At 41.7% G+C, this 13,014-nt stretch overlaps 1 protein-coding gene across 6 annotated transcripts in view; it reads right to left on the bottom strand.

Moving 5' to 3' along the window:
• Positions 1–2,582: 2,582 nt before the first annotated feature.
• CBR4 (carbonyl reductase 4) overlaps positions 2,583–13,014 on the bottom strand; it is a 30,745-nt gene continuing 20,313 nt past the window's right edge. For all 6 annotated transcript variants that reach the window (XM_081959429.1, XM_081959433.1, XM_081959431.1 and 3 more), the window contains exon 6: positions 2,583–2,942. In XM_081959429.1, the coding sequence (XP_081815555.1) occupies positions 2,764–2,942 (179 nt within the window). In that variant the 3' untranslated portion in view covers positions 2,583–2,763. The remainder of the gene's footprint in view (positions 2,943–13,014) is intronic.

The following is a 13,014-nucleotide window of genomic DNA, read 5'->3' as shown; positions in this document are numbered from 1 at the left end:
CGACAGCGCAACACAGCCATTCGACTCTGAGGCTGTGCCCAGGTCTTCGGGAGCCTGCTTGCAAGAAAGCAGCTGGCCGGCAACCCCCCCTCTTCAGCTGGGCACAGCGCCGCTGACCGACCTAGCAGTACCCAGCAACACGAACGCCTTTGCCCCCTACCTTGTTCCCATGGCTTGGTGCCTCCAGGGTACTGCTAGGTCAGCGAGTGGTGCTCTGCCTGGCCGGAGGGGGGGAATTGTCCAGGGGGCTTATTTTCAGGGGGGGAGGTAATATTTTTGCCCACCCGAAATATGGGGCAAGGCTTTAGTTTCAGGACAGGTCGTATTTTTGGGGAAACATGGTAGTCCTCAATGGAACTCCATCTACATGGAGGGAAGTATGCAGTGGAGTACCCCAAGACTCTGTTTTAGGCCCAGTACTCTTCAACATCTTCATCAATGATTTGGATGAGGGAATAAATGGGGAACTCATCAAATTTTCAGATGACACCAAGCTGGCAGGAATAGCCAACACTCCAGAAGACAGGCTTAAGATACAGAAGGATCTTGACAAACTTGAACATTGGGCACTATCTAATAAAATGAAATTCAATGGTGAAAAGAGTAAGGTTCTACATTTAGGCAAGAAAAACAAAATGCACAGGTACAGTATAGGTGGTACTTTGCTCAATATTAGTAACTGTGAGAGGGATCTTGAAGTCCTAGTGGACAACCATTTAAATATGAGCCAGCCGTGTGCAGCTGCTGCCAAAAAGCCAACACAGTTCTAGGCTATATAAACAGAGGGATAGAATCAAGATCACGTGAAGTGTTAATATCACTTTATAATGCCTTGGTAAGGCCACACTTGGAATACTGCATTCAGTTTTGGTTGCCACGATGTAGAAAAAATGTGGAGACTCTAGAAAGAGTGCAGAGAAGAGCAACAAAGATGATTAGGGGACTGGAGACTAAAACATATGAAGAACGGTTGCAGGAACTGGGTATGTTTAGCTTAAGAGAAAGAAGGACTAGGGGAGACATGATAGCAGTGTTCCAATATCTCAGGGGTTGCCACAAAGAAGAGGGAGTCAAACTATTCTCCAAGGCACCTGAGTGTAGAACAAGAAGCAATGCGTGCAAACTAATCGAGGAGAGAAGCAACTGAGAACTGATGAGTAATTTTCTGACAGAACAATTAATCAGTGGAACAATTTGCCTCCAGAAGTTGTGAATGCCCCAAAACTGGAAGTCTTTAAGATGATGTTGGATAGCCATTTGTCTGGAATGGTATAGGATTTCCTGCCTAGGCAGGGGGTTGGACTAGAAGATCTCCAAGGTCCCTTCCAACTCTGCTATTGTATTGCATTAAGAGGGCCACTGGGAAGGACTGCTAGGCTAGCAGGAGGTAGAAGGGGGGGGGCGCTGATCTTGCTGGGGAGAGAATGTTGATCAAGTCCTCCACCTGGGGCAGGTTACTGGGGAGGGCTACCAGGCTGGAAGTTTGCAGGGTGTGGAGACTGCTTCAAGTTTGCTAGGGCGAGGGCCCTGGGATACCTGGCTGCCCCTCGAGCTAGGCTGCCCTGATTGGAGTATGGGTATAGGCAATTACTGGATATACTGTGACCCACCAGTTTGCTGCCTCCAACAGCTTCCCTTCTTGCCTGCCATTCAGAGCCAGTTTCGCTGCCCGCAATTGCCTCTTTTCCTGGGCTGTTTAGTTGGGCTCCTGAGCTGGATCTATTGTTCTGTTGCCTGCTGTCTCCAACTCAGAGTGCAGCCATTCATTTGCTGCGATGCTGCCTTGTTAATGTTTTCCTCCTTACCTCAATTTCTTCTTTTCCTTTATCTTTTCTATCCTCCTAATCTAGCTTTCTGCTCCTTCCCCCCCCCCTTTTCCACCTCTCCTTATATTTTCCTACTTAATTTAGAAACTTCTCTCCCTGTGATCTGATACTGCTTCCTTCGCTGCTGCCATCCTGGAAAGGATGCGAAAAAAGTATGAAAAAAATCTCTATTTTCAAAATGAATGATAAATAAGCCCATTTTCAAAGATGATGTAATGGCTCCTCTTAACATTTAACAGAATGCAGCTTTGTGTCATCATATAAGTAAACTGATCTATGGTACCCGTTTTTCAAAATTAAATCTACTTTGATGATAAGCTCAGGTTCATGAAAATATACATCACAATAAATTAATGAGCTTTTAAGATATCAATATTTTAAAAAAATAATTCAGGGAGATCAATTTGGAGGTATTGGGCAGAAGGGATCAAAGGATCTATTTCCTATTGGTTTATAGTAGCTAGGGAAGGAAGAAGGAATGGTATTCTTTTTATTTCTTTGCATTTTATTTTCTATTGTACTGGGCAGGGATTAATTATGCCAGCCTCCAGGCTGACATAATATACTATTCCAGTTCCAGCATTATTTCAGAACATGACAAGATAACAAGAGAACCTAAAATTCTGCAGATCTTCAACTGGCTCTGAAAGTTGCCCTCCACATAGACAGAAGCTCCCCTGGGCCATCTCACAAAAATGTCAACATATCCAATATTCCATTAGCCAATCTTGCAGGAAAAATACAATACTCTATTAATAGATTTTAGAATGTATTTATTTTAATCCGCTCTTATATTTTCAAACACAACTAAAATGGAACCTTGCTATTTTTTCTTTCTTTTAATTTGAGTTAAAATATAATAAGAAGGATATTGCTTAGATCTCTTTGGGGATTTTTAGAGTTACTGAATAACTTTTTCATGTACAATTCATAGTGTTTAAATCAGAAGCTGCAAGCCTCCATCGACAACCAAAACAAGGCCTGTTACATAAGGAGTTTCTAAAAGAAATGCAATACTTTGGGCAACTTCCTGTGGCTGCCCAAATCTTCCAAGAGGAATTGTTTTTTTCAACTCTTCTTCTTTCAAATGGGCTGTCATATCTGTATGAATGAAGCCTACAAAAAGAAGAGGGAAGAGTTTATAGAAATAAAATTATCTTGGCATTAGTGTCATATGACTTCAAAATGTATATATCATAGCTGCATAACTAGGAGTCATTTCAAGAAAAAAAATTGCATTGAAGTGAAAAAGACACTCATACACAGACCTGAGGGAGGTTTACATACTTCCTACTTTACCATATACTGCAATTTTACTCTTAAAACTAATTGAAATATGTCGTACATGGCATAGACACAAACACACACACACATTCATAAACATAGAAGGGTCATTCATATTCATAATCTTAATATTTATTTGCATGCCCATTCAGCGTAGCTTGGTGGTCATGTGGCTGGGCATGGCTTGGTCATGTGACTGGGTGGGCGTGGCCAACTTGACATCACTCACATTAAGGGGTGTCTTGTCTGGCCTCTCCTCACCTCAAAGGCCTTAACGAGATACAATTTCCCTATCTATTTATTTATACTACTGAACATCCAAAATACACTATTTAATCCTATGTATATATGCCATATGTGTACATACATATTACATAGCATAGAGTGTGTATAGGCACACAAAAAGATACATTATCTACTATATATACTGTATGTGTATGTACACACGCACACACAGAGCTCTTCTAAAATTATAAACATTCAACCTCACTCACTGCATTTGGAAAAACACACCCAGAATCCACTTTCTGCCACACATTTAACTATAACTTCTGTACATTAGAACATTGCACATACCTTCAGATGTTCTTCCCCAACCTGCACATGACTGTTAGAGCCAGGAGATGTCATGGATTGATGTGGTGACAACGCTCTTAACAATGCTCTTATTTAGTAACCAAAATTTTGGGCTCAATTGTGGTCATAAGTCAAGGACTATCTCTACCTTCCTCTGCATGGCAGCCTTGTCCTAGTAAACTCCTCCTTTCTGGCAATTTTCTTCTCTGTTAGAGGCACCCAAAAACCCAGATGACATAAGGTTTCCTGTTGGAGTAGGGGGTTGGACTAGATAGCCTCCAAGGTCCCTTCTAACCCTGCTATTCTAGGATTCTGTAAGAATCTCCTGCTGGAACACGGAGTTGGACTAGATAACTTCCGAGATCCCTTCCAGCCCTAGATTGCTGTGCTGTTTCAAAGCGTCTTCTGAAGCCACGTCTAGTGCCAGGGTTTGTGGTCCTTCGTTCCCCTCCTTTTTTTCTCTCTCCTTCCTCCCTCTCTCCCTCCCTGTATCTATCCATCCATCCATGCAACTATATGTCATTCACTTTCCACTCCCTCCCTCCTTTTCTTTCTTTCTTTTCTTTCTCTTTGTCCCTTCCTTCCTTCCTTCCTTCCTTCCTTCCTTTCCTTCCTTCCTTCCTTCCTTCCTTCCACTCTCTCTCTCTCTCCCTTCCCTTCCTCTTTACTTCTCTCCTTCAAAGGCTAGGAGAGTGAGATCCACCCGAAACCAAAACTCCTTTGGATACCATCCGGCTTATTCAACACAACACACACACACACACACACACACACACACACACACACAAACATACACTCACTCTTTAAGCAAATTCCCTTGTTTTGGAGACTTTAGAATCAGAAGGTACCTTGGAGGTCTTATAGTTTAACCTTCTGCTCAAGGCAGAAGCCCCCGTATGTACGCAAGTTCACAGACATGCCAGGATTCCTGGCTTTTTCTGTGAGAACTGGAGGCAGCCTTCCCCACCACACACTTTTTTCTCCCTCTGCCCCATGCGAGGCAGGAGGCCCAAGAGGAAGCGCCTGGTCTGGGCACACAGCCCTCCACAACGGAGCCCTTCCCGGGGAGCAAAGCAAGAACTTACTGATCCATCCCGAAGGTGAGTTCCAGAGTGGTGGCAGCAGCAGTGGCGGAAGTAGAGCTCCAGGGCAGTGGCCCTTGGGGCCCTGGGAAAGCATCTTGTGCAGCACAACAAAATTTACTTTAGCAATTGGGAGTTGCTGCTTTGGGTCCTATAAGTCCCACTCCCATCTGGAAAATGCTGTGGGCGGCAGAGAGAAACAGCATTCAACCTGGCTGCTTCTGGCTGCTGCCCGCAATGTTTTCCAGATGGGAATGGGACTTATAGAACCCAAAGCAGAAACTCACGGTTGCTAAAGTAAATTTCGCTGTGCTGCACAAGACACTTTCCCAGCAAAAGCAGCAGGGGAGAGAACACATGTTGCCGGAGAACACGTGGAGTAGCTCCATGTGCTCTCCAGGTTAGCAGCTGCTTCTCTCTGCCGCAGCGCTTTATGGATGGGACAGTAAAGTAAGAACCTTACCCAAACTGCTTCAGCTCACCTGCGCCCATGTCATCGTCCTTCCCTCTCCCCACGCTTCCCCCTGTGGCCCTTTGGCCAAGTGTGGCAGGACGCAGGCCAGATAAATTGCTTTGACCCAGGGAGAGAATACAGTTTGAGGTCAGGGCAGGATTCTCTAGGTAAGGGTGGGCAGCGGGCCTGGCCATGGAGACCACCAGGAAGGCCGCAGAGAAGGCAGGGAAGCATGGCAGGCCCAATGGCCATGTGGAAGGGAGTAGGGGAAGGCAGGCAGAGATGGTGGAGGGAAGCTAGCTAGCTGCAGCCAGCGCCGCCACTTGGGATGGAGTAGCACCAACGGTTTTGCCAGCCAGACAAACCCTGAGGCAGTAGGAGAGAAGCTAGCTAAGCCGCAGCCAGCACCGCTGCCTGGGATGGAGCTGCGCTGGTGGCTTAAACAGCCAGGTGAGCTCCAGGGACGGGAGGCTGCAGCAAGCTCCAGGGATAGGGGGGATAGCGCAACTCGCAGGCTTACCTATAAGCAGGCAGATCAGGGCTGCTCAGTTGAGGTGCAGGCACTGCATGGGAAAGCAGCTTAGAAAGGCAAGCCGCAGACCAGAGATTGTGTGCATACGCAAGTGGGGACCTAGTGCGCCATGCCGCATAGGAGGTGAGGAGTGACTGGGCAGGGCGAGCAGGAGGGGGAGGGGCCAGCCAGAGGTGGTATTTGCCAGTTCTCCGAACCAGGTAAAGTTTCCACTACAGGTTTGCCCAAACCAGATAGAACTGGCTGAATACCACCTCTGATTAGGTATATTTAAATGTATTACTATTATAGCAGTATGTAAAAAAATATATTGAAATTTATAGCTTTCAAGGACTATAAATTCAGGGGACTTAGAGATATAATCTCAGGACTGATTAAATCTTATTAATAATTGGCTTCATTGGTGTTTCTAGAAAATTGATATAATGGAATTATAATGGAACATTGAATAATACCTAAAATATTAAAATATCAGTGATTCACTAATCACTATTTGTTAATATATTGCATGAAATGTTATTGATGTTTAAATATATTTATGGAGAAAGTGATAAAGAATCATAACGAGAGAATGGTACTGTTTAAAGACAAAGATGTGAATGTAGAAGAACCCCAACAAATGGGGGGAAAATGAGTACAAATTGGAAACTAGAATTATATACACTGATATATAAAAGAAACTACTATAGCTACAATGTGTATATTAAGGTTAGAAGTTGGAAGACAAAGATTATGTATATTTAATTATATTATTAATATTAGCATTGCGTAAAAAGTATATTGACCCAGTCAATACACTGTCCACAAAACATGTAAAAGGAAAATTAAAAAGAAAACATATATTTTAGATAAAGAACCTAAACCAAAATAATACAACAGAATACCTTATGCCACTAGGCTTGAAATTTTGGGCTTAGATAACTTAGAACTACGCCACCTTCGGTCTGACCTAAGCATTGCACACAAAATCATCCGCTACAACGTTCTACTTGTCAATGACTACTTCAGCTTCAACTGCAACAATACAAACACACAATAGATACAAACTTAAAGTAAACGCTTCCAAACTCGATTGCAGAAAATACGACTTCCGCAACAGTGGTCAATGTCTGGAATGTACTATCTGACTGTATGTAGTTTCATCCCCATACCCCCATAACTTTAACTTTAGACCGTCTACTATTAACCTCACCCAATTCCTAAGAGGTCTGTAAGGGGCGTGCATAAGCGCACCAACATGCTTACCATTCCTGTCCTACTCTCCCCCATTTATTCATATCCATTTCCTATATACATAACCATGTTTATACTTATATCCGTCACCTTATACATGCTTGACAAATAAATAAAATAAATAAAATAAACCCACAGATTACCATCTTTTTCTACTACTACATGTAGGAATGAATGACACAAAAAAGAACTTTAAAACAATATTGAGTGATTATGAGCAGCTAGACAAGAAAGTCAAGGATATAGGTGCAGAAGTAGTTTTTTTCATCTGTACTAACGAAAGGCCAACATCCAGTAAGAGAACAAAGAATTTTAGAAGTGAACCACTGGTTAAAGAGTTGGTGTCACCAAAAAATCTTTGGATTCCTGGACCATGGTCTGTACTATCTTCATGATGGGCTTTTGGCAGGGGATGGGCTGCACTTCACAAAGACTGGGAACAATGTTTTCGGAAAACGACTGGCTCAACTTATCAGGAGGGCTTTAAACTGAAATTGAGGGGGAAAGGTGACAAATCTTTCGGTTCTCCAGGACCTAATTCCAAGCAAAAAAACCCAAAAAGCAAGTCAAATAATGAAGTAAGGTAGATATGATATAGTTGGAATAATAGAAACTTGGTGAGATGAAACTCATGATTGGAACATACTGATAGAAGGATACAAACTCTTCAAAAAAACCAGACTCCATAAAAGAGGAGATGTAGTTGCACTGTATGTAAAGGACCATTATACTGCTACAGAAATGCATGAAATCAAAGACAAAAACCTCCTAAAATGCATATGAATCAATATAAAAGAAAAAAAGAATGACATGGCCATAGGTGTATACTATAGGCCCCCCAATCAAGCAAAAAAAAAATAGACGTCCTTTTTGCTAACCAACTAGCAAATATATGTAGGAAACACACTACAATAATAATGGGGGACTTAACTCAAGAATCAGGAAACTTGGGAAACTCTGGAAAATATGATCATAAAAGCCCAGACCAGCACAATACCAAGGAGAAAGAAAAACAAGACATCCAAGAAGAAACCAACATGGCTGCACAAAGATTTCTCTGACAAATTAAAAGACAAAAACGACAAGTACACATTGGGGATATTGACAGTAGATTGAGTGTGGTAGAAAAAGATAACAGTGGAATATTGGGATGGGAGATGGAAAGGTCAGAATTTTTTTTAAGATTTCAAAATATAGAAGAAGAAAAAGGAGAGAACTTGGCACAAATGACAGAAATTCTGACAGATGTTCTGGAGATAACCCAAGAGAAGATGATGATGGTATAGACAAGGCGTTTCGAGTTTATACAAGATATGCAGCGAGAAATGCTCTCCCAAGGGAAGTCCATGTAAGATTTACTAAGAAAGCAATCAAGACACAAATACTACAAAAAGTAAAAGACAGAAAATTGGAATACAACGGCAAGGAAATTGTAGTTTTGAAACAAATTCCAAGAAGAGTGAGAGAGATGAGAAGAGAATATCAATTCCTGACTAAAATTTTACTTTAAAAAGGCGTCAATTACAGATGGCTTATACCAGAAGGTCTAATGTTTGCATGGCAAGGACAAAGATACAGAATAGACCCAACTGGAAAAGCAGAAGCATTTTTCGTAGAACATTTGAGAGTGAAGGCCGAGGAAGCTGGAAAGGAAGAATTATTGACAGAACTTCAAGAGGTGCCCACAGCCGAGACTGAAAGAAGATGGTGCTATAGGCGGGATTGAGATAGAAGAAGGTGCCATAGGCGTTGACATAGGTGTTGACATCAGAGAACCACGAGAACCGAGATCAACTAGAGCAATAAATCCTACTTATAAAACATAAAACATGGAAGAGAAAAAAATGATCACAATCAATATAAATAAACTTAACTCAGCAATTAAAAGAAGAAAAATATTCCATAAATTAGAAAAATTAAAACTGGACATAATCTGTCTACAAAAAATGCATATTCAAAAGCAATATGAACATTTATTGGTGCAGCCAAAATTGGGGAAAATATTTACTACATTGGCAAGCTGTAAGAAAAGAGGAGTGATCTTTTACATTAAAGATACAATTCCAGCGGAACAAATCTATACAGATGACGATGGAAGAATTTTGATGGTGGAAATTATGGACAATAACAAGAAAATACTTTTAATAGCAATTTACGCTCCTAATGATAAACAAGATGAATTCTATAGAAAACTACACAGGAAAATAATTGATTTGGACTATGCTAATATTTGTATGATGGGAGATTTCAATGGAATTGTAGACCAGAATATGGACTATAAAACACAAAAAACAACAAAGCTAAATAGAAAACCACTCCCCAAATTCTTTTTTAAAATGACGGATGAAATAGTCCCTAAAAGATGTCTGGAGAGAAAGGAACCCTACAAAAAAAAACAATATACCTTTTATTCAAATAGACATTTATCATGCTCTAGAATCGACATGATATGAGTTACAATAGAACTGATTTGTAACATACAGGAGATGGAGATTGAAACAGGTACCTAGGCAGACCACAATCCAATGACAATTAAATGGAAAGGACAAAGGAAAAGATCTAGATGGACATTAAATAATACCATATTAAAAGAGAAAGCTTTTGTACAGAAAATGGAAAAAGAACTGGCTTTCTTCTTTAAAGAAAATAGAAAAGAAGATACATCAATGCAGAACCTCTGGGATACAATGAAGGCCTACTCCAGAGACTTGATAATAGACTATACAAGGAAGAGAAACATAAAGAAAAGACAAATTTTCAAAGGGCTAGACAATGATTATAAGGCTCTTGAATAAGAATTACAGAAATCGCCACAAAAAAAGGACATTAAAATAAAAATGGACATGATTAAGCACAAAATGGGACTATTGGAAAAGGAGTTATTAGCAAAAAAATTAGAGGTGCTAAACAGAATTATTTTGAAAATGCAAACAAACCAGGTAGATGGTTGGCATATAAATTGAAAAAAGAGAGAATCAAAGAAAATACTGCAATTAATAGATGACCAAGGGCAAATTTGTTATGGAAATGAAGAGAAGAAAAGAATTATACAAGACTATTATGGTAAATTGTATGAACAAGAGAATATAGACGAGGGAGAGGTTAAACAATATTTACAGGAAGCCAATCTTCCTCAGATACCCAAAGAAACTGAAACAATGTTAGAAGGCAAAATAACTATGATGGAGCTAACCAAAGCACTTAAAAAACAAAACAACGGAAAGGCCCCAGGCCTGGACGGGCTGCCAGTGGAATTTTACAAGACACTGCAGGAATCATTGTCTCTTCCATTACTAGAAGTTATGAACGAGGTGATGTCAGAGAGGAGGATACCCAAATCATGGTCAGAAGCATACACCACACTTCTGCCAAAAAGAGGTGGCTGATCTATTACAAATCAAGAATTACAGACCTATCTCCCTGTTAAACTCAGATTATAAGCTATTTGCTTCAATATTGGCAGAAAAACTCAAAAAATACTTAAATAGCTTCATCCACTGATCAAAATGGGTTTTTACCAAAGAGACAAATTAAAGATAATATGAGAATAATTCTGGACACTTTGGAATACTATGACGTGCATCCTGAAAAACAAATGGCTTTAATGTTCTTAGATGCACAGAAAGCATTTGACAATGTGAATTGGCGATTTATGTTCTTACAACTGGAACAGATGGGTTTTGGTAACAAATTTATTCAAGCCATACAAACTATATATCACAAACAAACAGCAAAGATAATGATAAATGGAGAACTGACAGATTTTACTGAAATAAAGAAAGGGACCAAACAAGGCTGCCCATTATCACCTCTACTTTTTGTTTTAACATTAGAAGTTTTAAATAGAAAGATCAGAGAAGAAAAAGAATGAAAAAGAATGAAAATTAAAAAGGAAGAATACAAACTACAAGCATTTACAGATAATCTGGTTTTCATCTTAGAGAAGTGGTTCTCAACCTTCCTAATGCCGAGACCCTTTAATACAGTTCCTCATGTTGTGGTGACCCCCAATTATAACATTATTTTCGTTGCTACTCTTTAACTGTAATTTTGCTACTGTTATGAATGGTAATGCAAATATCTGATATGCAGGATATATTTTTATTGTTATAAATTGAACATATTATTAAAGCATAGTGATTAATCACAAAAACAATATGTAATTATATATTGTGAAATATTTAATAAATCTATATATTAAGAGAATATATCTTTCTCTCTCTTTCTGTCTCTGTCTGTCTGTCTGTCTGTGTGGCTCTTTGTCTCTCTCTCCCCCTCCTTCCCCCTCTGTCTCTCTCTGTCTCTCTCCTCCCTCCCCCATCTCTGTCACTATGTGTATGTGTGTGTCTCACTCACTCTCTGTCTGTCTCTCACTCAATCACTCTGTGTGTCTCTCTGTCTGTTTCTCCCTCCCTTCCTCCCTCCCCATCTCTGTCACTCTGTGTGTGTCTCTCTTTGTCTGTCTGTCTGTCTCTCACTCACTCTGTCTCTCTCTCTCTCTCTCTCTTTGTGTCTCTCCCTCCCTCCCCCCCCTCCATCTCTGTCACTGTGTGTGTGTGTGTGTCTGTCTCTCACTCACTTGTATCTCTCTGTCTCTCTGTGTGCCTCTCTCTGTCTGTCTCTCCCCTCCCTTCCCCATCTGTCACTCTGTGTGTGTGTGTTTCTGTCTGTCTCTCACTCACTCTGTATGTGTGTCTCTGTCTGTCTGTGTACCTCTGTCTATCTGTGTACCTCTGTCTGTCTGTGTACCTCTGTCTGTCTGTGTGTCTCTGTCTCTCCCTTCCCTCACCCATCTCTGTCACTCTGTCTCTGTCTCTCTCTCTCACACTCACTCACTCACTCACATACACACAGACACACCCACATACTGTGGTCACCTTTAATCACAGGTTAAAAGTACCTGACAGAGGCGTTTTTCTCTGGGGGAAAGTCTCTGAGGCTGTAATTTATGGGGTGTGCGCATACCACGTGCCTATGTTTTCAATGGCTTGGAGCCACGAGGGGGCTCCGTGTGGCTGGGTATGACTCCAGAGCTCATCCGGGAAGACGAGGAACGCAAGGGGGACCCCTCCTCCTGCAGATGGGCTTCAGATTCCACATATCTTTCACAGCCGCCTTGCTTCCAATTGGGGGGATCCATGCAGATTTCTACCCCCCATTGGAAACGAGGCAGCGCCCGCCCCCTGCCCAGCCCGCCTGATGAAACAGCAGCGGCAGCACATTGTGGGCGATGGGCAGGGCGGAGGAGGGCACGGTGCTGCCGCTCTTTTCTCTGGGGCTCTTCTTGCGGGACATGCTGGCTGGCACTGCTTCAGGGCGCCCTGTCCGCCGGCTCCCAGCATGGCCGGCATCCTGTCCAATGCCCATCCTCGGCAGCACGGATGGGCTCTGGACCCCACACATCTTTCACAGTCGCCTCATTTCCAATTGGGGGATCCATGCAGAGGATTTCTTCCCCCCCCCAATTGGAAACGAGGTGGCTGTGAAAGACAAGGCAGCGCTTTGTCAGAGTGAGAACACTTTCCCACCATTACGAAGTCTCCAAAGTTGTAATTGTACGGGGTGTGCACGTGCACCTACGTTTTCTACAGCATGGAGCCATGGCAACTCTCTGCGCAGCTGGTGATGACTCCGGAGCCCATCCGTGAGGGGTTTCGAGGAACGCGAAGTGTTTAAAGTTTAGAGTTCCGATGATCTTAGCGACCCCTGTAAAAAGGTCGTTCGACCGCCAAAGGGGTCGCGACCCACAGGTTGAGAACCACTGTCTTAGAAGATCCATTAGAAACCACCTAAATTGATAGAAAAAATAAAGGAATATGGAAAAGTAGCTGGTTTGAAAATCAACAAAGATAAAACGAAGATTTTGACAAAGAATATATCATCAAGATAAAAGAAAGAATTGGCAGAAGCCTTGGAGATTCAAGTCACGAATAGGGTTAAATATTTGGGGATATGCTTAACCGCAAGATGCAATACATTCAAAGAGAACAATTATCATAAACTTAAACAGCAGACTGCGATGGATCT

This window comes from Natrix helvetica (assembly GCF_964273705.1).
Source record: "Natrix helvetica genome assembly, chromosome: 7".
Lineage (NCBI taxonomy): Eukaryota > Metazoa > Chordata > Lepidosauria > Squamata > Natricidae > Natrix > Natrix helvetica.
The sequence above is the reverse complement of the archived record's forward strand: the minus strand, read 5'-3'. Positions and strand labels throughout refer to the sequence as shown.